Source organism: Odocoileus virginianus, chromosome 28, assembly GCF_023699985.2.
Source record: "Odocoileus virginianus isolate 20LAN1187 ecotype Illinois chromosome 28, Ovbor_1.2, whole genome shotgun sequence".
NCBI lineage: Eukaryota > Metazoa > Chordata > Mammalia > Artiodactyla > Cervidae > Odocoileus > Odocoileus virginianus.
The window spans coordinates 35094705-35119403 of NC_069701.1; the positions used below are offsets into that span (position 1 = coordinate 35094705).

At 45.0% G+C, this 24699-nt stretch overlaps 2 protein-coding genes across 2 annotated transcripts; one reads left to right on the top strand and one right to left on the bottom strand.

Moving 5' to 3' along the window:
- Nucleotides 1-2028: 2028 nt before the first annotated feature.
- HNRNPUL2 (heterogeneous nuclear ribonucleoprotein U like 2) lies at nt 2029-11686 on the bottom strand. Its single transcript, XM_020899558.2, has 14 exons — nt 11090-11686; nt 9038-9173; nt 8663-8739; nt 8298-8437; nt 7908-7998; nt 7707-7819; nt 7232-7495; nt 6944-7066; nt 6444-6572; nt 5766-5934; nt 4245-4445; nt 3154-3227; nt 2778-2888; nt 2029-2658 (listed from the first exon to the last, which is right to left on the bottom strand). The coding sequence occupies exons 1-14, from the start codon at nt 11628-11630 to the stop codon at nt 2578-2580; spliced, it is 2250 nt and encodes a 749-aa protein (XP_020755217.1). The 5' UTR covers nt 11631-11686; the 3' UTR covers nt 2029-2577.
- Nucleotides 11687-12286: 600 nt separating this feature from the next.
- Nucleotides 12287-21794, top strand: TTC9C (tetratricopeptide repeat domain 9C). The gene is made up of 3 exons (XM_020899559.2): nt 12287-13605; nt 18645-18827; nt 20049-21794. The coding sequence occupies exons 1-3, from the start codon at nt 13368-13370 to the stop codon at nt 20141-20143; spliced, it is 516 nt and encodes a 171-aa protein (XP_020755218.1). The 5' UTR covers nt 12287-13367; the 3' UTR covers nt 20144-21794.
- The last annotated feature ends 2905 nt before the right edge of the window (nt 21795-24699 follow it).

Below are 24699 nucleotides of genomic sequence, written 5' to 3' on the forward strand. Positions count from 1 at the left end.
ATGTTGTAATGAGAACAGGGGAGGAAAAAGTTACAGATGTAAACAATGACACAATTACATTTTTTTAAAACGGTAAAACCCTTTTTATACTGGCCACTTCCAAGAATGCTTTACAGGTTGTGCAAAAACATTTACAGGCTCCATGTGGTGGTTTGTCTCACAAGCTTTTCCACCTACAACAACTACAACAGACGTCTGATAAAACACTAAACAAGTCTTCTAAGGAAAACAAGGCTAGGGATCCCTCCAGTTAATCCACACTTCCCCCCTTAACATTGTTTTTTTTTTTTTTTTCATAATAAAAAGACAGACACAAACAAAACCCAGACATCTACTGTTGTTGCGAGTGATCTCTTGGACTAAACCAACAAGGATGTGGCAGTTTCACTCTCCACCCACCTAGAAAGAGCTTTTTATGAAAAGATGACTTTCCAGTGTCAAAAGTGAACAGCAAGTACCCCCTGCCCCCCCCAAAAAAACCCAAAGCGGCTTCAATTCTGTCCTTCCCCCTCCCGCCCTGAGGGCCTAGCATCCCCAAACCGTGCTGTGGACTATAAAAAGATGCTATTTGCTGCAGGACTAAACATTTGAATAGGGCTGGCAGTTTCTGCCACGGTGTCAATTTTCTGTTATAATCTTGCCCTAAGGGGAATCTCTTTGGGCTCCAGTTTTTATCTCCTTGCCCTGACACTATAAGCGCTAAAGCTTTCTCAAACACTCCCCTTAATGGTAATAAAAAGTGGGTTGCAGACTTCAGGCAATCACTTCACCCACTGCCACACACAAACCCACAGAAGCAGCAGGTGTCCGGAGAAAGAGAGGACGTCACTGTGAGCAAGCAAACATATTGCCTACCAGCACCCCATCCCAGCCTCTGGGTCAGAGGTCCTGGTGGAGCAGAGGGGTGTCCTAGACAGGTGACTGGAGGGCCAGAACCAGGGCCTGTGCACCCTCCTGGGCACGGCAGTAACCGTGGGAGAGGGAGATCAAATCTCAGCACAAAATTTTCAACAGAGGACTGCCCAGGTAAGGAAGTGGAAGTGAAGTGTTTTCTAGTAGCACAACCTGGGACTCCCCTCGCCAGGAAGTGCAGCAATGTGAGGTGTTTGCTGAGTAAGCTCTTGGCTGACACAATGCTGAGCAGGAAGGTGAATGAAAACTGAAGCTCAGTATTCAAAGAGCATTCCCACATCCCACCCATATTCTTGAACCAGCAACCTGAAGCTGTCTGTCAAGAACTAGGAGGGTGTTGGTAAAGTTACCATCCCAACTGAAGTCTCTTGGCTAGATGCCTCTCTGGGCCACGCAGGGAAGATGCCCCAGGAGGAATCCTGTTGCCACAAGTCAGGAAGGGGTGCTCCTGTGTATGCACACGCTCACATTCACGCTCTTCTCAAGTTCCGGCAGCCCTGCTGAGCTGCCTCCCACCCCCCCACCCTCCCCTTTTCTAGTCACTCTCTACCTGTGTATCAAAAAAGCCAGCAGGGCCCTGGCCCTCCACACTGTATAAAATAGTTGCTATTCTCAGCACCTGGGCCCAGTAGCCCAACACCACAGGATTCACCTATATACATATCCTGCTGCAGTGAAAAGAATCCTGCTTCGTTTCTGTGTGAGCTGAAACCCTGAGAAACGTTCCTTCTCTAGAACCAGAAGAGGACAGATTCTCTAACAGAGATGATTTCAGAGACTTCCCGCCTGTCTCAGCCTTGGAAGACAAGAGAGCAGAGACCGGCAGATCACCATCTTCAGACTGAGGGCTGCAATCCCAACTCTTCTCCCAGATTTTATGGAAATCCATAAACGGGTACAGAGAGGCTACAAACTAGTCTACTCTCCAGTCACCAACAGTCCCCATGCCTCCTTGGCCTGGGGATCCTATATAATAGAACCACCCAATTGGTAGCTGCCATGCCTTGGCCAAACAGCACAGAGGCACGGGCACGTGGAGATAGGGACACTATGGCCTCCCAGCCCACCGGACCAGATATCCCGAGAGGGAAAGGTCGGTAAAGAAAATACAAACGGTTAGTTGGTGCAAGTGATTGATAAGAGCCAATCGTTTATTTTCACTGCCCCAGTCACAAGCTCGCCCTCTGCCCCGCTCCTGCCTGCTGTGGAGAGTGGGCACCCCTGAATGCTTCCCACCCTCTCCGCATCACCTCACCATCACTCTCCCTTACTCGGCTGCCAGTCCAGCTGCCTTAGAATGTCAGAAGGGTGACATTTTCAGTTCTTTTCCTGTCCGACTGCAGGGTATATAGGACAGGCAGCCCTAAGTGCTGCTTTCTGAGCAAATGTTTTTTTTTTTGATTACAAATATCTAACTAGGTTTGAAATGTTTTATAGAATAAGACAATATTCTTTTCAACAAACTTTAAAAAAAATGTACAGTTTTGTTGTTTGTTTCCACCTCCCCCCGCCCCCACCCCTGCTTGCGCACCCTCCCCCCACCGCCCCTCCCCGGCAGCTCAGCCCCACCCCGACAGCCCCTGTTTTCCTTGGTTGTGTTTTGGGGGGTGCTTGGCACCCCCAGAGATTCAGCTTCGCGGCTGACAGGCGACAATGGCAGGGGCTTCACCGATACCCTTGGTAACCGTAGTAGTTCCTGTAGTATCGGTCTCTGTCCTGGGGATGGTGGTAGTAGTAACTCGGCCACTAGAAGAGAGGGGAGACCCCGTCACGTGAAGCCACAGCCGCTGAGGACGGAGAGGCACGGCACTCCTCCCTCTGGTCCTGCCCGCCCCTTCCTCTCTCCGTGCCCAGACGATACTCACCTCCCGATTATACTGCTGTCTGTAATAGTCTCTGTATCTGTTGTACTCATAATCTCGCCCATAGAATCGATCGTAGTCTCCCCTGTATCGATCGTAGAAGTTACGGTAACCCTGAGAAAAGGAGAAAGAGAAGGAGTGAAGATGCATGGGTCTGTAGCATCACAATCCCCTGCTAGCCCCCATCTTAAGTGAGATATATCTTTGCTTGGTATTATATACAGGCTTAATCTTCCCAAGATAAATTCTGCCAGACGAACCAATTCAACGGGCAAAACCCTAAGCCCTGAGAAGACAGCCCAAACCACTCTGCTCCCCAAAGCCAATAGGAATGGCTATCACGGCCCAGAGGGAGGAGCAGAAGGAGAGCTGCACTCACCCCTCTGTTTCCAGACTGCCCCCAGCACTGCTGCCCGTAGGCCCGGTTGTCGTAGCCTCGGCGCTGCCCGCCCACTGGAAGAGAAATGGAGAGCGCGCTCAGACAGCTGGCATGGGGTCCTGGCTCCACATCTGAGTGGAAATCAAAAAGTCGGAGCCAAAGGCAATTCTGGGGGAATAGGAGGCCTGCTTCTGTCAGGCTCACACAATGTTAATTAAAGCACCAGCCAGGATCTTTTAAAAAGTCTGAGGGGGGAAGGCAGAGGAACAGAGACATAGGAAAAACTAAGCCACCTTGGTTTCACTTTTTGAAGCCCCCCAATTCCTGCAAAACATTTAAGATGGCAAAAGGACACATGGCAGAGTTAGAAACACGAGTCAAACCGCCATTTGTAGAGCTGCAGACTTTCAGCCCTGGAAGGGATCTTGGGTATCACACAGCCCAAACCCATTTTACACAAATGAACAAAGTCTAAATGCCAAGCTCTTCCAAGGCAGGAACTGTTGGTATTCCCAGGGCCTAGCATGTAGCAAGCACTCAAAAAATTTTTTGCTGACTTACACTTAAAATTACACACACACACACACACATTTGAATGCACATTGTGGGAGGGGGATCAAGGGGGTTAACCGACAAAACTAGATAACTGAGAGAGGAAATTAATTCCACTAATAAGCTAACTTACTTCATAACCCCCCAAATTACTGAATAATGCCTTCACTTTCTGATCTACATAGCTGGGTTGACCCAGTAGACAAAGAAAAAAAGAATCCTGCATAAATCCTTCAGATTAACTACAATAGTGAAGGGGGAATCCATATGTAAAAAATGAAAACTAGATAAATGAGCAGGTTCAAGCACTGCTCTTCAAGGAAACAAATACTTTGTTGAAAAATAACTACTTTTTGTTTCAAGATTATGGGAAAAGCACAAGAAGCTAGGAGTAAAGGACATAGGAAGAAATAAGCTCCATAAAGGGATGTCCTTAATGTTGGTGACCCGATGTGGTTGCCTGGCCTTTCCTGTGGGTCCAGCTGCACTTAGCACAGAGAACAGACTGAGGATGCGGCTGGCAGGTCCCCAGGACTTACCGTAGCCTTGGCCTCGGCTTCGGTTCTGCCGGTTACGCTTGTTTCGATTGTTCCGGCGGTTTGTCCGCTTCTCAGAGGGGGGCAGCAGCTTCCTTGCCTCCTCCTTGTATTTAGTGACAATGGGCTGAGCTTCCTCCTTCTCCAGCTCCCCATATGTCACCTCATCCATATAGTCGCATTTTTCAGGCAGAGAGAAGTTGGCTATAAGAGTAAAAGAGAAGCTCTGTGGACCTCCAAGTACAAAAATGGGTAATATCTCATAATGAAAACTCCACTACAGGAAGAACAGGATTTTCTAAGCCTCATCTATAAATGCACAAAAATGCGCTGGGTTCACGCTACAAGTTCTTGCTAATTGCAACAGCCCCAGGCAAAGGGCTATCTGCAAACTGTAGATTTACAAGTTCTCAAGTGATCCATAATAAATTAAGAGTGAACTGGGTTAAGGTTTCTTATCAGGACAGAAGCAGGCAGCCAGACAGTAAAAGTAACTGAGAAAGTTCTGGTGTAGTTAGATAAGAAATACACTTTTAAAAGAGACTCAAGAAGAAACTGACCCAAGCCTAAAGGCACTTACTCATCTGAGAACAGGAAGCAAGAGTACAGGGGTCTCACTGACCACCTGTGCAGGATGGGCCAGCACTGGTCTCTGGACATCAAGGTCAGAGGCCGAGTCCCAGTGGAATTCAGTTCAATGAGGTGCTCCAGATTGTTAAGTGAACCCAATTAGCCCTTAGTTTCATGAAATTGAACTAAATTCCTCCAAGTGCCCTCAAATCAGTTATGGACTGGTCTAGTTCATTCTGAGTAAACTTGAGCTCTTTAGTGTGAGACCAGCTCCCACGCCCAGGCATGATCAGAATTCAAAGAGCCAATAGCTGACGGCTCTGGTGGGATGCCAGGAGCTGAAGGTGGCACGGGGAAAAACCAAACTCAGAGGTGAACAGCAGAACTCCAGATCAATCAAGAAGGTTAATACTGCCTTCCAGGGAACCTTGCTGTACAGCTTTATATGGCACACACCAAAAATCAACACCAACAAACAACAAAAATAAAAAAACAAGCCTAATGTGATATAGAAAAAACATACTGCTGAGATCATTCACTCTAACCACCACCATTTTCATCTGAACCATCAGAATGTTCCATCTCTAGAGCATAAATTCAGTGAAGGCAGAGCTTCATTTCATTCATTCTTTCCCTAAGTCTAGAACTATACTGGACAAATAGCAAACACGCCTTAAGTATTTACTGAATGAATAATGGACTCACTGAAGCCTCTGCCTTGAGTTTTGATTATCCTGTGACCTATCACCATTTTTTTTTTTATCAGAATGAATCAAGGGGTTATTGCTTCACCATTCATTCTGCTCATTCATTATTCCACAAGTGATCACACTCATTAATTTATTCCTCAGATTTATACTTTACACATGTGAAGAATCCTCCAGGTGCTAAGAGGCCCTAGGGAGGTGTGCATGGACCAAGGCCAGGATCTCTAACTTGTAGAGGTTAGCCCACCTTTCATCTCCAGCATTATAGACTCAGGCACATCATCTCCCTCCACTTCCTTCCTCAGCTCCAGCCTCTTCTTCCAGTCCTCCTCATTAGGGACAACCACCACCACTTTCCGGGAGAAAGTCTTAAACAGTAACAGCTTCCGCCGTTGGCCAGAGTTGTACACATTACACTAGGGACAGGAGAAGTAACAGATGTTTTAGGAGTAAAAGTTAAATTCAACCAACACTTACTGAGAATCCTTCACAAGTGAGGCACTAGATTAGAGGACTTCTTTATACAGTCTCTAAATTCTTCAAAAGCTACGTGATGTTTTCCTGTTTTACTCAACATGAACTTGAGAATCAGAGAGACCAAGACTTGTCCAAGGCCACAAACCTAGTAAGTGGTGGAGTCATGAATCCAAAGCTACCACACTCTATCACCTCTATAGCGTGTTTTACAGCCTAGGTCCAAATACTCTCTGGTAAAAACATTGAGAAGTGTATCTCTCAATTCAAAAAAACATTACAACCATAATTCTTGGTTATAACTGGGTAACCTGATTCTGTTCCTTAATTTAGTCTTTATATATGCACCTTATTTTGACTCTGAGCAATTTTATCAGATTAAATGGATACCAAATCTTTTATCTTTGGACATATTGTTAAATTAGATTTCTTTTGAATTTTTGAACAATACCTGATCAAGAATGAAGTTCCTCTTTGTCCGGGAAGCAATCTGGACCAGCTTACTAAGGCACTGGGAGGCTTGCTGAACTAAAAGGTCTCGGCTTTTGGGATCCATCTCTGGCTCCTCGAGCCCCTTCATCTGATAAGTTTAAAAGGAAGAGAAACACAAGAAATTACAAAGTAAGTTAAAGCCCAAGAGTCATTGGTAAATACCACCAAGCCACCACATCAGCTCACTGCCATTTCTTAGTGCTGTGAATGCTGTCCATTTCCTACAGGACTTATTTCCAGTCTCAATCTGGATATGCCTGAAACACCCTAGGCTTCACCAGCTTTCAGAAATCTGATAACACAGCAAAGGAAAAGAAAACAAAAAAACAAAAACTCATTTATTTGTGGGGCCCCTGATCTCAGACACCTGAAAGACCCAACTCCATTGGGAAAAGATTATATGTTTCTTGGTATTTAAAAGCGAACACCAGAGTGATTTATCCCCTCCTACCAACTCACCCTCATTTGATTGAGCACAGTCTCAGCTCCCAGGACATTGTATCTTTTCTCAGGGTTTTCTTTTGCATATTTCAGGGCCCACTGGGTCTTTCCAGATCCAGGGAGTCCCACCATCAGAATCACCTGCAAGTAAACAGAACAAGGAATGCTAATAAAAAAAAGACAAACCTGAGGGTCATGTTTACCAAGCCCAACTTAAGAACATCCTCCCCAGCTCCCAGTTGGGCAAAGCTTGAGCAGAAAGGTAAAAAGCATGAGCACCACTGTTCTGCACCCTCTCTGGCATACCTCACACTCCTCTATGGTCTTGGGAGGGACTGCAGTGCGCACGCGCTCCTCAACAGGCACTGCATGGATGAACACAAACTCTTCTGGTGGTGGGAAGAAGGGCTCCTCCTTCTGACCAAAATTTAATTCTACAACACAATTTTTGCAGAGGACGTGGGGTAGGAGGGCCCGATCTGCTAGGGATTCCTTGCTGATACGGAATGCCACACCGAGGCCTTCTCCATTCTTGGAAAAGGAAAGTTCTACTTCTTCAGCTTCAAAATTCTACAACAAAAGACAAGAGCATTTATGGGCACACAGGGCTTGCAGTTGATTAATCTCGCAACTCAATCTTTTTTCCCCTTACTTCAACTGCTACACAACTATGCAAGCAATGCATCAACTGCAGAAAAGCAGCAGCTGATGGGACGCGAAGGGATCTCCAGCACCCTCCATCCACTCTATGCTACAACCCACAACTTTCAGGGGCACTTACAGCAAAGCAGCCAATGACATCATTCTCCCCAAAAGTCTGGCCAAATTCCTCAAATTGCCCATTCTCTGCCTTGAGTCCTCGTCCGTCGAAACCATAAGAGAATTCATCCTCACCTAGAAAAATCAGCAAATTAGTTTACCTACACTCAAACTTCCCACAGAGCAGCAAACACAAGCACGATTAAGTTAAAGATAACTTTACCAAGCTGTGGATGGGAAAAATCAACAGACCATCCAACTCGAAGGAGAGAAACCTCTGTGCAGCCTTCTTTCATTGGGAGGTTCTGGGTTACCTGGCCAAGTCAGAAAAGGAACTCTTCAGATATTCTGACCAACTCAAGCAAACTCGGAGTCAGAAAGACAAAATTTTGATACAAACCAGAAACAACTATCACAACTCAGCGTCAGAAAAACAACTGTCGATGAACGTAAACCAAAGTCATGAGGGTTAATTCCTTGGTTACTAGAGCTAAGGTCATCTTTCAAGTATGGTACCTTTCTCTAATAAAATACTGGTGGATGCAAGTCCAGTATAGAGTAGTTTAATGACTAATTTAATAAATGAATGGTCCTAATGAGCGTTACACACTACCTTGGCCTCAAAGCAGACTTTCCCCTTTGTCACTCCATAAGTACTTCTGGCCCCAGACCAAAGGGTGGGGAACTTCTCTGAGAAAAGTGGCTGCCCTCCATAGCGGTCTTTGCTGACTTGAAAATGGAGATCGGAGGTATCTGTTAAGAAAGAAGCAATCTTTTTACTCCAATCTGCAACATTCTAAGCCTTCAAAAGAACACAAATGTACCCAGTTCTCAAGAATGGATACAAAGTCTAAATCTCTTAAAAGCTGCAGGCCAGGAAGTTTTTAAGCCCCCAACCTGTGTGCCTTATACATACAGAGGTCCAGGTTCACAACATTTGATTGGCTGAAACCCCTAACCTGTCCGACTTATACATACACGTGTCCAGGTTCACAAGAGTGTGATCCTCTTCCTCATCTTTCACCTCTTCTTCTGGGGGTGGCGGAGACTTTGAGCTACACGTATGAGAGAAAAGCAAATATAATGTAACCAAAGTCCTTTAATTCGAGAGGTGTCTGCATGACTTTATGTCTGTTAAACTACCAGTGAATATAAAATTCCAGCAGGCAGCTTCTTTCAGCAAATGAGAAAAGGGCAAGGGAAGCCTTCAGGGTGGATTGGATCAACGACTTAGGCCTATAAGAACCTATTCCATTTTTAATCCACCCCTTTTTTCCAGACTCTCCAGTCAACATCAGGTATATCAAAATTGGAGCAGAGACTCCCTTCAATGAAAGGGACTGTTTCCCTCACCGGCTGTGGTAGGCCTCCTCTCGGAATTCATAGTAAGCTCGGCCATGTTCATCCTTCTCATCCCGCTGTCTCTTTACCCCCCGCCGCTCACCATCTGAGCCTGCTGGTTTTGATTTTTCACTATCTTGGTCATCTCCTACAAAAATGAGGGAAAGAAAAACAGCAGTTTTCATACTGGAGTGTAGAATAAGCTCTGAACCAACAGAAGCTAAAGGAGGACCTGCATATCTGTCTAGTCAGAAAAGCCAGGTTATTCCCACTGCATCCACAGAATGTTTTATTTCCAAAGATTATCTTTCTGTCATTGGATGGTATTATTATTATATTTTTTAAAAAGGACATTATGGGCTAATTACAGTCAAAAAGTAGATTAAAAGTTGGGCAATTTTTGCATTCTAAATTTATCTGCTTAAATCAGGTCAAACTTGCAGATTTTCCCACTCATACGACATAAAAGAAACATGCTATAAGTTTTTTAAAAACTTCATAGCTTAACTTTGATTCTTGACTATCAGATTTGGATTTAAGCTAAAGACCTAATGTATATTTTTCAACACTTTTCCACAGTGTTGTGTTACAGAAGCCTCAATTTCTTTCTTTCTTTATGGAAGAGTTTGACTTTCCAGCTTTAAAATGCACAGCCATCCACAGCTTTACTTACATAGCAAATGAACTCTGGAACTTTATACAGAACTGTTACAACAGATTTTTACTGAAACTTGCAAGAACAAACCATTAAGTCACAAGAGAGCCATAAATAATACTGCATCTTTACCTCACATAATTTGGGGCAGAAAGGTGTTATCATATATTTAGTAACATTCTTTACAGGAGGAGGAAAAAAAAACAAACAATTTTTCCGTGGACTTTTGTGGTTTGCAACACTAACACTAAAGGTTTTTAATAATAATCTCTCTAAAGAAGTTCTTTCTCTCTCAAGCTTTTTTACCTGCTCTTTGGGGGTACACATTAAGACAAAGATTATGTAATGGGATTTTTGTTCCAGCACATAGCACAAGCTGCAAGTTGCATGTGACTGTTGTAGAATGGGTTCCAATTATACCATCATACCCAGCAGCAGCCTAAAAACTGTATTATAAAAGGAACTAAAAGCAAGCCACTTCATAGTAAGAATGGGAAGCAGCTCTAGTTTTCCTCCCACTCTGACAGATAGTTATGGATCAGCTGTAACCATCCAATCACTTCAAAGGAAGAGAGGAAGGTCACTAACTCCCCGGGGCACCTCTATACATTCTCTTCCACAAGGTTATTCAATGGACCCACCAACACCCCAATCATTTCATCAGGAAGTCAGGGATCCAAAATGTAAAAGACTAGCTAAGTATACAGTAAACATACAAATTTGCCCATCTACATCCACTCAAATGAAAGATTAAAATTTAATCATAATCCAGGCAAGGTAAAACCCCTAGCCAAGTAACGTTAGCTAACTTATTCTAAATGTTCTAGATTAAGACTTTCTCTTTCCTAGTTAACTATTAAACTTGACACCCTCACACCGAAGCAGGAGCTGCTGCAAAAGCAGGAGCAAGGTTAGATTTCCAGATTTTTAGTGTGGCTCAAACTCTAGTAATGAGCTTTTGATGGGGCGAACTCTTGACGAACTTAGCTTATTGCTTAATTTTATGGCGAAAAAGTAAACAGTCGGGTGGCCCAAAGGCCCAAGCCTCCAACAGTCGGTCTGGTTGTCCATGTAATCAACAATTCCTAGGTTTAGGAAAAGATAAGGACCGCACCGCGGGAGGCTGCTCCAACAGGTAGCTCGTAACCATTTCGCATGGGAAACCACTTTATTTCCATTCACTACCACCAAGCAAGCAATCCAGTTAGGAAGGAACCTCCCTCCTGCAAAGAGTGGGACCACCAGAGGTAGACAAACCCTCCGGAAATGAGGGGAGAGGACGAAAACCACCTCCCCTGAGGAGTCCCGGCAAACGGCGATGGGAATCGGGACCCCGCGGTGCAAGGTTCCGTGCTGGGTCAGGGGCGCACCCGGCAGGTTGGAGCCGGGCTCCGCTGCCAGCTCCTCACCCTGTTCCTCTGCGGCCTTGTCACCCGGCGCCTCGGATCCCGGCGTCTCGTCTCCGCTCCGCTCCTCCGGTTCATCTTCCTCCCCCTTGCCGGTGCCCTGCTCTTCGCCACCGTTTACCCCACCTGACTCGGCTGTGGCCTCCTCCGCCGCTTTCTCGGAAGCATCGGGCTCCGCCTCGGCCTCCACGGCTGCCGCCTCCGGGGGCTCCGGCGGCGGCTGCGCGGCCTGGCCCGAGGCCTGGGCAGGGGGTGGCTCTTCGTCCTCGTCCTCAAGCAGCGCCTCCTCGTCCTCCTCCTCCTCCTCTTCGTCCTCCTCCTCGTCCCCGCCCGGGCCGCCGCCCGACGCGGCCACAGGCCGAGGCTCCGCCTTGCAGGCCCCGCCGGGCCCGGCCCCGCCACCACCGGCCTCGTCCTCGAGCATCTCAGCGTCCAGCGCCTCCTGCAACCGCTGCGCCAGATCCACCTTGAGGCCGCGCGAGTCCAAGCCGCGCCGCTGCAGCTCCGACCGCAGCTCGGTCACTTTCAGCCGCTTCACCTCCATCGCCGCCGCCTCCTCCGCCTCCCGCCGCCTCCTCCCCTGCGAACCGTCGACCGAGCCCGACTGCGCAGGCGCCGCCTCCGCCTCACGCGCCAGCACGGAGCCCGCGCGAGCGAGCGCACGCACGCACGCACGCAGGCAGGCAGGCAGCCAGGCTGGCAGACGGTGGGCCGCGCGCAGCCTGCGCTACGTAGTGTTTATTTCTCGCCCCTCCTCCCACCCTTTTCGGCCCCCGGAGCCCAAAACAACTCAGCGGAAAGCTGCTTCCTCTCCAGCCGACCCTCGGCTCCTCTGCCGCGGGCGGGCGCGCGCCCAGGACGACGGACTTCCCTCCGTTTACCTCCCGCCCCTCTCACCCCCTGGGCCAATCGCCGCTGGCGGCTTCACGGCGCAGCCGCACCGGAGCCGGAGTCGGGAAAAGGCTGGCTTCGGCCCAAGTGCCTCGTCGCACCGAGGCGTGTGCGTACCCCACTCTCCGTACTTCCAGCGGGGGCTGCGCAGCCGCCTGGAGCTCCTTCGCCACACGCGCCTCCCACTCCGTCACCCCGCCCCACACCCTCAGTCCCGTCTGATCCGATCGTGCTGTAGTCGTAGGGCTTGTTCGGTAGTCTCTGTCCCTTAGTTTATACAAGCAGCCACTTCTTGAGGGGAAGAAAAAGCCAGAAAGGAAGAAAGGAGACTCTTGAAACGTGAACTCCTTCTGGCAATTGTCTTTCTGGTTGGTCAACAAAAGGACTTTCCAAACCCAAGGAATGCAGAAACCCCAGCCCTCCTAGTCCCTCAAGCCTTCAATTTCTACCTAGCAACACACACTCTGACCTCGCCTTATTGGCCAGCTTGAATCGTTATCTGCAATTCTGATTGGTCTTCTATGATCTTGCAGTTTTTATTTATTTTTTTTAATTGACGAAGCAGCCAAGGGGATTCCCCCCTCCCCCCTGGGTTGCTCCGCAAGGGAGGCTAGAGAGGCGGGGTCGTGTCAGTGGGATTCCTTTTCCCGGGCCGCTTCTGATTGGGCTCGTGGTACAATGCGCGCGGCCCTTCAGACACCAAGCTCTTGGGAGGCTGGACCCTGACTTCTCCGTGCTCCCCGTTTGTAAAGCGAAGTGCGGCGAAGAGACTTCGGGTTTGGCCTGTTGCAAGGGGGCGGGGAGCTGGGCGTAAGGGAGCTTGCAGCTGGGCGGCGCTACGGCCTACGGTTGGGGTGCACGGACTGCGATCACCTCGGTTCCCCAGCTCCCGGCCCAGAAGTCAACAAATGCTGTTAAGTGCAAACAAAGAGCTGGGATGAAGACAAGCCCCCTAGACCCTTTTTAGCAGGTGTTCCCGCCTACCCCCTTCCGCTTCCGAGTCAGGGAGGTGTGTCCGAACGAAAGGAGGAAACAAGAGCCGCCGGCGTTTAGACGCCGGCCACGATTCCTTAGTTACGGCCTTAGTTTTCGTGGGTTTTTCTCACCCGGGAGTCGCCGCTTTGGGAAATCAATTAATCTCAGGTTTTGCTGTTCCCATATCTACTTCCTGATCAGATGCTTGCACTTCCAGAGATTAAAAAATAACTGGAGAGAAGAAAGGAAGGGGCTGTAGTAGAATCAAGCAATCATTCCCTGAGAGGCCTCCTGAAGAAGGAGAATTTCCTTGCTTTTTAAAGTCAGCTGCCAAAATTGGCTGCCTCGCTCCTATTCCTAGAGCTTCGGTTATTCTTTCACGTCCCAATTCCTCAAGAGCAGTGGGCGACAGAGTATGGAGAAACGCCTGCAGGAGGCTCAGCTGTACAAGGAGAAAGGGAACCAGTGTTACCGGGAAGGGAAGTACCGGGATGCTGTAAGTGGGTACCATCGAGCTCTGCTGCAGCTGCGGGGTCTGGATCCGAGTCTGCCCTCCCCGATACCTAATCTGGGACCTCAGGGCCCCGCCCTCACACCTGAACAAGAAAACCTACTGCACACCACCCAGACAGATTGCTACAACAACCTGGCTGGTAAGAACAGGGCCGACGGGAGGGTATAATGTCAAGGCCGGTACATGAAAGTTTGAGAGTATTGGGAAAAACACTGACGGCTCTTCTGTCTTTATCTAGTTATTCTGCCATGAATTGCAATATACTTTCAGTCTGTGGGGCTCTAATTGAGTTTCGGTGCTTCTCAGACTTCACTTGGAGGGTTTTTTTAAACACAATTTCCTGAGCCTACCATGATTCCGATTTAATAGGTCTGAGGTTTGTGAGTTGTGTGTACCAATTGCTTTTCTATCAGACTCCCAGGTGATGGCTAGTAGGTTTAAGGAATTTTGCACGACTTCCTGGTGGCTCAGATGGTAAAGCGTCTGCCTGCAATGCGGGAGGGAGAAGGCAATGGCAACCCACTCTAGTACTCTTGCCTGGAGAATCCCATGGACGGAGGAGCCTGGTGGGCTGCAGTCCATTGGGGTCGCTAGGAGTCGGACATAACTGAGCGACTTCACTTTCCTTTTTCACTTTCATACATTGGAGAAGGAAATGGCAACCCACTCCAGTGTTCTTGCCTGGAGAATCCCAGGGACGGGGAGCCTGGTGGGCTGCCATCTATGGGGTCACACACAGTCGGACGCGACTGAAGCGACTTGGCAGCTTGGCAGTGCGGGAGACCTGGATTCAATCCCTGGGTCGGGGAGATCCCCTGGAGAAGGAAATGGCAACCCACCCCAGTATTCTTGCCTGGAAAATCCCATGGATGGAGGAGCCTGGAGGGCTACAGTCCATGAGGTCGCAAAGAGTTGGACATGATCGAGGAGCTAACACACAGAAAATACTGAACCTGATGCTGAGCTCAGCTTGTTTGTACACTGGTACCGAATCAAATCTCAGAGACAGAGTTTTGGGTGAAGTAGAAAAGAATAGCTCTATTGTTTTGCCAGGCAAAGGGGAACACAGCAGGCTCCTGCCTTCAAAACCGAGTCCCCACCTGGGGAAGATACTGTGAGATTTTATATTAATTGTCCAAAGAATGTAATCATCTCAAGGACATTTTTTCTAATGGGTTGGTGGTGAGTTAAGTAAGAGTTAGCATCATTGACCTTCAGGTTCAGCTGGTCTGGGGTCTACGCTGCTCCCGGGTAGCATACCTTTGTTAATTGTTAACTTCTCCCATCTGGATGTGGTGTCGGTATCCGGAAACTAGCTTAAGATATTGTTGAAGACTGTCCTTGGGGAAACAGGACCTTGCCTCAAGGCTGCTCTTGACTGCTCTCCTTTGTCTCCCAACCCCACCCTTCCCTAATTAACAATTCCTTGAATCTGCCCTTCAGAACTTAGGGAAGGTCATGGAGGCTGAATGCAGACTATTTCCTATAATCAAAGAAATGGCAGACACAAAAAGCCCTTGTGCCCAGGAGCCCCAAAGGACCCTGCACAGTATCAAACCTATGTTTAGACCGTTGTTTCTTTAATATTTAAAATTTAGGAAAGAAGGCACTTGCTTCAGCTGGTAATGTAAGTCATCAATTTTAGATGTTTTGGATAGCTTTTCCTCATTTTCCTCCTTCCTATATAAAGCAGCTAGATGATACCTTGAGTAACTTGTACCTTCCATATCCAGCTGGCCTTGCATGGAGAAATAAAGTCCAGAGTTAGTATCACTTGGATTAATCTGCTGAAAGAAAGGAGACTTCTGAAGTCGGTTCTGTGGCAGGCAAAGTAACCATAGAGCTAATTAAGTTGTTTTGAAGTATATACTTTGTAATCATTGTTTAAATTTTTTTTCTTTTTTACTACCCTGGTCCGCAATGATTTGGTGAAATTCTAGCTTTTTTACAGAGTGTGTCCAAAACTATTCTTAGACTCAAGTAACAGTAATTATAGTAGCTACTATTTCAGTTCATTCAATTATTTTTTGAATAAATTAATATTTATTGATATACTGGGTATATCGCAGTATAGTAAAACAGATAAAGGAGAGAGTTGTGAGTTAAGTTTTACTTGGGGCAGAATGAGGACTGCAGCCCAGGAGACAGCACCTCAGACAGCTAAAAAAAAAAAACTGCTCCAAAGAAGCAGTGTGGGGAGTCAGTATATAAGATTTTGGTGAAGGGGGAGGGAGTTCAATCTAAAGACCTGTTCCACCTGTTTTCCTGGGGCACGAAGTGCCTTATTCTCCACTCTGAACTCCCTCAGGGCATGTCAAGGCCTGCAGCTGCAGTAGCCCAGGATTCAGCCTCCTGCTGTTGGCAAGCACCCATTTGTAGTTGACAAAGATGATAAGTAACATGGAAAAGGATAAAGAAGAAAATGGGTATATGGACTTCCCTGGCAGTCCAGTGGTTAGGATGCCATGCTTCTAAAGCAGAGGGTGCCAGTTCAATCCTTGGTGGAAACACAAAGATCCCACATGCAGCATGGCATAGCCAAAAGAAAGAAAATGGGACTAGTGAGTGCCATAGGCATGGTAGTGGTTAGGGAAGGCTCATTAAGGTGACATTTATGAAATGCCAGTATAAGCCCTTGATACATATATACATATAAACCTTAAGTGTCGCAGCAATCCTTTGAGGTAGATTTAAGGAACATCTAGTATGTGGTGGAGCTCAAATTAAACCTGACAAGTCCACTTTTTTGTGGCTGTGCTGGGTCTTTGTTCCTGCGAGGACTTTTCTCTAGTTTGGTGAGCGGGGGCCACTCTAGTTGAGGTGCTTGGGCTTCTCATTGGGGTGGTTTCTCTTGTTGTGGCTCATGGGCCCTAGATCACAAGCTCGATAGTTGTGAGACATGGACTTACTTGCTCTGGCATGTGGGATCTTCCTGGGTCGGGGATCGAACCCATGTCTCCTGTATTGGCCAGTGGATTCTTTACCACTGAGCCACCAGGGAAGCCTCTGTACTTAAGTTCTTATTGCAGAATACTGTATATTAGAGAATAGAATACACCTTGGGGAATTGGCCAGAAATCAAGGAAATGAGATACATACTCATCTTGACTGTCCAGGTGGACCTGAAGGCAGAGACTGGGGCTTATCCATCTGTAGACCCTCTGCTTGGAGGTTCTTGGTAGATGTTTCCTAAAGACTCACTAAAATTAAGAAATTTCACTTACATGACAGTGACATTTACGTGTTGGGCAGTTTATTTATAGTACCTCTCATCTTCACAAAAATTCTGCAAGGTGGTAATGATTTTCCCCACTTCACAGATAAGGAAATCAGACCTCATCGCTAAAACCCTCCAATGGCATCTTATTATACTTAAGAAAATATTCACAACCTGGCATGATCTGGCTCCTCCGTAGACTGAATTCAGAAAGCATACACCCACCTTCCGGCTTGGTAGGCTCTCTTCTCTTGGCTGGAATGCCCTGTCCCTTGAATGACCCTTGTCATTCACATCTTGGCCCCAAAGTCACTTTCTCAGGGACGCCTTCTGTAATCAAGCATCACTCTGACCTCATTCAGTCTGTCCCAGTACAGTTCTGTTTTCCACAAAGCACTAACAAATAAGTGAATTTGTTAGTGTGTTCCCCCTCCCTGGGAATTAGGATGCAAGCTCTAATCACTCACCAAGGTGTCTTATCTTGTTCCTCTTTTTCTCCTCCTCCTACTTCCACCTAGCACATGGTCATTACCCTAGAACTAGTTGTAGAATGAAGGAACGATGGGTTACATCACGGTAACCTGTCAGTGATGGGTTAGTTGAATGCTGGGGAAACACCTAAGTATGAACCATATGGCCACTTGGTGGGGATGTTGTAGAAGGGATGCAGACATCAGCCCTGATACTTCTTCCTTCCCAGCACATGATTTAATAATGCTGTGTGTAATTCCCACAGTTGTTAAACAGGAAATGCATTTCCCTTAATTACAGAAAGACAGAACATTGACCTGAAAATTGTCTCCTACACAGATTTGTGCTTTGAGGTCCCATCCTTTTATTCAAGGAATTCGTGAGATAATATATCATCATTGAGAAGGGTAATTTTTGAGTTAGTCTTTGGTTCAGATTTCTTACTCATTCCACCTAGAAGCTGTGGGATCCTAGACAAGTTACTTTACCTTTGTGAGCCTTAATTTCTTCATCCATTAAATGGAGATGCTAATACATACTGACTTCAGAGGGTAGATGAGAAGATGAAACAAGCCCCTGGCACAGTGCTTACTGTTTACTCACACTATTAATGGCAGTGGTGGTTGTTACTAGGACCTCAGGATAAGAATTGTGGTGAAATGGGAGATTCAAAATAGAGAGCCTTGGGTAGAAGAGAGACAATGAAGAGTTTTAAATAATTTTTTTTTGCCATGTGGTATGCCAGATCCAGTTCCCAAGCAAGGATCAAACCCCTGCCCCCCAAGAGTTCCAACCACTGGACCGCCAGGGAAGTCCCCGTAAATTTAAAGTATAGTCTAATCAACTTTTAAAAAATTATTTAATATGGCTGCGCAGGTTTTTCTGTAGGTGCAGTGCCTTGGGCTTCTTTGTGGGGTGGCTTCTCTTGTTGCAAAGCACAGACTCGAGGGCACGTGGACTTGAGTAGTTGCTGCGGGTGGGCTCAGTAGTTGAGCTCCCAGGCTCTGGAGCACAGGCTTAGTAGTGGTCATACAAGGGCTTAGTCTCTCCGTGGCACGTGAGATCTTTCCGGATCAGGGCCCATATCTCCTGCATCGGCAGGTGGATTCCTAACCACTGGACCATGAGGGAAGCCCTAGTCTTAGCAACTTTTATAGCTAGGCCTGACCCACGCTAGGTATTGGGTTGGCCAAAAAGTTTGAGTTTTTCCATAATATCTTGCAGAAAAACCCGAACAAGCTTTCTGGCCAGCCCAACACACAATGGGCTTTTGCTCGATAGTAAAGTAGACTGAGGTATGTAAAACTTGTATTCACTGCCACATCCCCAATGGCTAGAATAACGTCTGACACATGGTGGACACGTAAATGTATTTGTTGGGTGAGTGAATGTTGTTGATAGCATCCTGGATTTGGTACTGCCTTGTGTTGGGCAATGGAACATCATGTAATAAGGTCCTCTTCTCTCTTCCTTCCATTTGCCGCCATTAGCCTGTCTCCTTCAGATGGAACCAGTAAACTATGAGCGAGTGAAAGAATACAGCCAGAAAGTCCTGGAGCGGCAGCCTGATAATGCCAAGGCCTTGTATCGGGCTGGAGTGGCCTTTTTTCACCTGCAGGACTATGACCAGGCCCGGCACTACCTCATGGCTGCTGTCAATAGGAAGCCCAAAGGTGAGAGAAGGGGGCTGAAGTGGGAAGCACAAAAAACGTTCTATTGAGGTAGTATCTGTGGGAGAGGATTTTAGTTCATTTTTCAATGTATTGTGAAAATAGGTAATAATATATTCACCCATTCAATATGCAAAAAGTATAAAAATGTATGACAATGTATGACATACAGGCCTTCTACTCATGAATTCCAAGTTTCAATTCCTATATGGAGACTAAAATAGGATCTAGGTTCCAATGAATAAACTTGATAATCCTTGTTTCTACCAGTTCTCCAGTTGAGGTCTGGCTTTTGCATGGCTATCCATTTATCCTTTAGCTCGACTAACCCCAGGTATGACCTTGGACAGGCTTCCTGAGAATTTGAGGCTTGTTTTCAAGGCAAAATGGATATCGTCAAGAGAATGATAAACTTGTTCCTGTGTTGGTGGTTCAGCTCTGAAAATTGTCTCCAATTTTGCATTATGGCTTAGAGCAGCTACTGAAGTTAAGAGGGTCCCAAAATGTAAAATAATTCAGCAGAACCACTCTATTTGAATGGAGAAGTCACTAAAGTGTCAGTTACCCGGGTCTCCTGCATTGCAGGCAGATTCTTTACCATCTGAGCCACCAGGGAAGCCCAGAAAAGTCATTATAAATTAATAAAGATATAAAATATGAACCATTGCTCATGTTTCTTATCTTCAAGTACACAGATTAACTGCTACCCATGCATAGTAGGTTTAGAGGCGATGCTCTTAAAATTACTGTTTCTTCCAGCTCCTTTTCATTATTAAGTTAGAAACCAGCCCAGCCTTGTGCAATAATTTTTAAAATATATATATTTATTTGGCTGCATCAGGGTTTATTGCCACATGTGACCTCTCTAGTTGTGGCACAGGGACTTAGTTGCTGCACATGTTGAAAATAGGTGATGATACATGTTGTGGGACGGCTAAGTCCCTGTGCCACAACTAGAGAGGATCTTAGTTCCCTGATCAAGGATCAAACATTTGGCATTGGAAGGTAGATTCTTAACCACTGGACCACCAGGGAAGTCACTATACAAGATTCTTTAAAAATTAAAAGTGGTATTAATGAATGAAATGTACTGTTGCATAGAATAGTTGTGATATACGCAGATCTTAGAAATTTTAAGAAATGGAAGTGTGTTCACAATCCTCTCCTGCCTGGAGGTACAATTACACGGTCTGTCTCTGATTGCCTCCTTTGTCCTGTTCTAAGATGCCAATGTCCGGAGGTACCTTCAGCGGACACAGTTGGAACTCAGCAGCTACCATCGGAAAGAGAAGCAGCTCTACCTGGGCATGTTTGGTTAAAGGAAGAACAATGCCCTTCCACTTGAACTTAGATGAACCATTAAAGACCCATCAAAGGGAAACCTGAGCCTCAGCAAGAGAAGTTAACCCCATACCTCTGACTGAGGTGAACTTCTGTTTTGTTTCTAGTGCTGCCCAAACTTCTATCACTTGCATAGTCTGTGTTTTTGTTTCTCCATCTTTCTATTTATATGGCTTTTAATATATGGTATTATATATCAGAAACATTTGCCTTGAGAAATACAACCAGAAAACATTCATCAGCTATGGGTGGATTAATCAGAGCTCTGGCATAGATTTTGATGATAGATGTTGGTAGATGTAGTCATGTACAAAGGAGAAGGCTTAGCAGAAGATGAAGTAATAAGGACAGGCAGAAAGCAGTTTTTTTCCTTCATTTCCTCAGATTCCTAAAGCCAAAATGGGAAGCCTTTACACAGGTCACAAACTGGCAAATATATGCTGTGAAACTAGACAATTATAGATTGGACCCACATGCCTCAAAATGAAAGATTTAAAAGTAACTGCTTGATTAACTCCTTTTTCTTAATGTTCCACATACATCGAGATTCTTTATCCTCCACAAAAGTATCTAGTTCCTCTTGTTTCTCTGGATAATTTCTAGCTATTGTAGCCTTGCTATTGTTCACACTCAGATCATTAATATAGTATACTTATTTATTTTTTTCTATTAAACCCTTCTATCTTAAAACCCCTGGAGTCAAGCATCTAAGTATATATTTTATAACCGTTCAAAAAGACCTCATGCCAGAAAACTCATTAACACTTTAATTTTTAATAGGTGCATACCTGTAGCATGCTCATTTCTCTAATAAAGGAAAGACAGTTTACCAAGTCTTCTAAAAACGATACAATAAAGAACAGGATAGAAACATAGATCTGTTTTTTACCTGTCACCTTGTATTTCTTAAGAACTCCATTCCTTAAAGAGGAGGGAAAGTGAGGAAAGGTTCTCTTTGCTTTGTGCCTTTTAAGCACCGACAGAACTTTCTGGAAGCTTGGTGCAGGCTGCAGGTGCAGGCTGCAGATCTGGTCCAGATGGCTCAGTAGGAGGCTTCCTCAACCGGGAGCTCCTTTCTCATTTTGCACACTTATTCTAATGTCCACAGTGTATGAGTTATACAGAGCAGATGAGATCATAATAGCTCTGTGTCTATATTTATGAATGAAAGTAATAAGTATATGTCATTAGCCATCATATAAACACAGTTTTCAGACAAAAACTTCTTGGTCTTGCCAAGTGTACACGAGCTCCTCCCTCTTAATCAGTAATGTGTCTCTCTCGATGAGCTAGGCTCCTCTCTATGTCTCCCTGTACTCTTAAATAGTACAACCATCAGCTTATAACAAAAAGTCTTTTTTTTTTTTTTTTTTAAACAAAAAGTCTTTATACCAAATAGTCTTTTAAGTCCAAGGACACAGCTAACAAAAGAGGAATATTTTATTCCTTTTCCAAGCTTCTTAAATTTCCAAGCCTAGACTGTTGCCAAATTATGTCATGGTTATGTGTTATCTTTGGGGCTGGTTTTGCTTTCTGATTTTATTTTTTTTTTTCCCCCGAGACTTGATGTTACAGTAAGCTATGTTCTGTATCAATGAGGAAAAAATAAAGCTGATATTTAAAAATGTATTGTAGATGTGTATTGCACTAATCTTTTTTTTTTTCTTTTTAGCATTACTAAGAGACAAAGTGGTCAGACTTACATTTTGGTCTTTAATTTGAAGGCCAGCTCTAACAAAGATGTTAATGAATGGGAAAGTGGACAAAGGTAGGCAGTCAGATATGGGTCTGGAGGAGGTCTGCCCAGCCCACATCCTGAAGGAATCAGGTAGCTAAATCTGTGTACTCAGAAGTTTGTGGAGGGGGAAGCAGTGCACCTGGCCAGTCCTTAAGGGTTTCCACACAGGATTTGAGGCTTTGATTGAAGAGAAAGCATTCACGGTGATGTGAAGATTCGTACTTGGGCACATAAGGAACAATTGAAAATGGTGTTTCCCCCAAACCAATACCCACCATCTTTACAATTTTGCCAAAATAACACACACCTATATTACTTTTTAGTCAACATTTTATTTAAATATATATTTTGAAAGGAATTTTTGGACAGAGGAACATGTTAAATGATACCATAGGAAGGTAATCAGCAAACCCCAGGCTGAAACCATAAGATGCAAAAACCAATTTCTGCAATAAATTGCAAGGAAAAGGAGAGGGGATTCTATATCTTAAAAAGAGGTTTGAGACACATCAACCAAATAAATATGACTCTACTTTGGATTCTTATTTGAAGAAAATTAAAAGTTTATGAAACTGAAATAATGAAAAAAAATTATACATATAGGTCTCCGAAGTCCTGGCACAGAGCTCCTAAAACCCTTAGAATTTGGATTCTGATTGAAAAAAAAAAAAAAAAAGAACTTTATGGGACAATCAGGAAGCTCTGAACAAGAATTATCAGTTTTGTTGGGTGTGATCATAGTGGTTGTTGTTTAGTCATTCAGTCGTGTCTGACTCTGTGACACCATGGACCATATCCCAACAGGCTCCTCTGTTCATGGGAATTTTCCAGGCAAGATTACTGGAATGGGTTGCCATTTCCTTCTCCAGGGTATCTTCCTGACCCAGGTGATCATGGTATTTGGTCCTTTTTTTTTTCTTCTTTAAGAGTCCTTTTAGAGATGGCATGCTTCAGCAATTCAATTGCTTACTGATAAAATTGAGGTGGGGACTTTAGAGCACTTTATATTATTTGCCCAAGAAAAAAAAACAACCATAAAAATAAATATTAGTATATATCCAAGTAAATCATCTTTGGAATCACTGGCTTTGGAGAAACTGAAATCAAATGTGAAGGGCTAAATGGTGAGTTTTGTGAAGCTAAGGGCAAGTGAAGTCATATGCTTACAAAATAGCCAATTAAGAAAAGCAGTGAAATCCTAAACTAGGAATATGTTTCTAAAACTGGAGAGCAAAGGGTGGTTGTCTGAAAACTAAATCAACTTGGAGCTCAAAAGCAAGTAACTTCTTGGGTTAAACTCTTAGTAGCCTGGGGCCTGACCCATCCCACCATTGGAGGCCGATTTTGGCTCAGTAGAAGTAATTATTAGTGCTTAGCGTTGCCCAACAGTTAGATTTCCTTTGGGGATAGTGAGTTCTCTTTCAAGCAGAGGTTCAACACTTGGCAAAAGGAGGATCCAGTGTTGGACTAGAGGTTAGATGAGCTGACCTATGTTTCCTTGAATCCATGGATGGGGCCATCAAGAGAAGTGGAAACCAAAGAAACTTCTCTATTGATCACACCTCCACAGACAGGCATAAACTGTTCCTGGTGTCCAGCAGATGGATAAAGAGAGGCAACTGTGGCTGTAAGTGTGTTGGCTGCTGCTTTAAATGTCTTACAAATTCCTAGCTGCCACTTCCAATGAAGAAAGCATTCCATGCTGGGAACTAAAAGTAGATGCTCTTCAGGAGAATGTCACCAAGTAAAGATCCTCTTTAGTTTGTATTGCACATGGCCAAGACAGTAACAATGGTTCCTGTGTCCCCCAGATGTCCAGAGAAATTATATACATGATATATACATATACACATATTATGCCTTGCTTTTAGGAACCATTCTGAGGCAACCGATTTCTCCTCCCCCCGCCCATCCCCAGCCCCATGTTGTTTTTTTTTTTAATTGACAGATAATTCACAATCATAAAGTTCACTCTTTTAAAGGCAACTGATTTTTATAGGCAGTTTGATGTGATAGTTACTCTAGGAAAGACTTTGGAAAAGGTGCTCCACTCAGCTAAAATAGCTCTTACTGGGTTTATGTACATCTTGCCTTGTTTCACCAAGGAGTTAAGGCAGTAATGTATTTGCATAAATAAAATTAGGCATTTGAAAGATAAAAAGGTTATTCCAACACAAGGAAAACGAAAGGCATGGAATTCACTCCCAACCTTGAAAATGTTAAGCATCAACTTTTGCTCCCCATAATGTACCAGGTAAGGAACTTTCTTTGACCAAATATTTGCTCAGCTCTGTCTCCTTCCCTATGACTCAAAAACAGTAGCTTACTAGTAAGAGTTCACAGTGCTGAATGTAACAAATCCAAAAAGAGAAGAAATTCAGGAAATTCACTCATATTTTCATCTTCTAAATATTCCTTCCTGCTTTTTTTGCACTCAGTTCCTTATGGGTCAAAGAGAAAGGGTTTGTGGGGAGCCCTCTGGCCCATCGTACAAACACCATTCTACCACAGGCAGGGGCAGACCCTTCTCTTGCATTTCTAGAATGCTTTATCCCCCATGCCACATCAACACCCCAATTTTCCATTTCTTTGCTATCTCTATTGCCAGTAACCACCTGTGTGATCATAGATGAGTGATTTGACCTGTCTAGGCTATCATCACACCTTTTAAGTGAGAAAGTTGGACTAGATGAACTCTGAGGTTCTCTTCCAGTGTTTCTTGCTTTAGTTTTCCCAAGTACCCATCATTTCCATTTCACAGGCCCTCAACCTCCCCACACACACCTACCACCACGG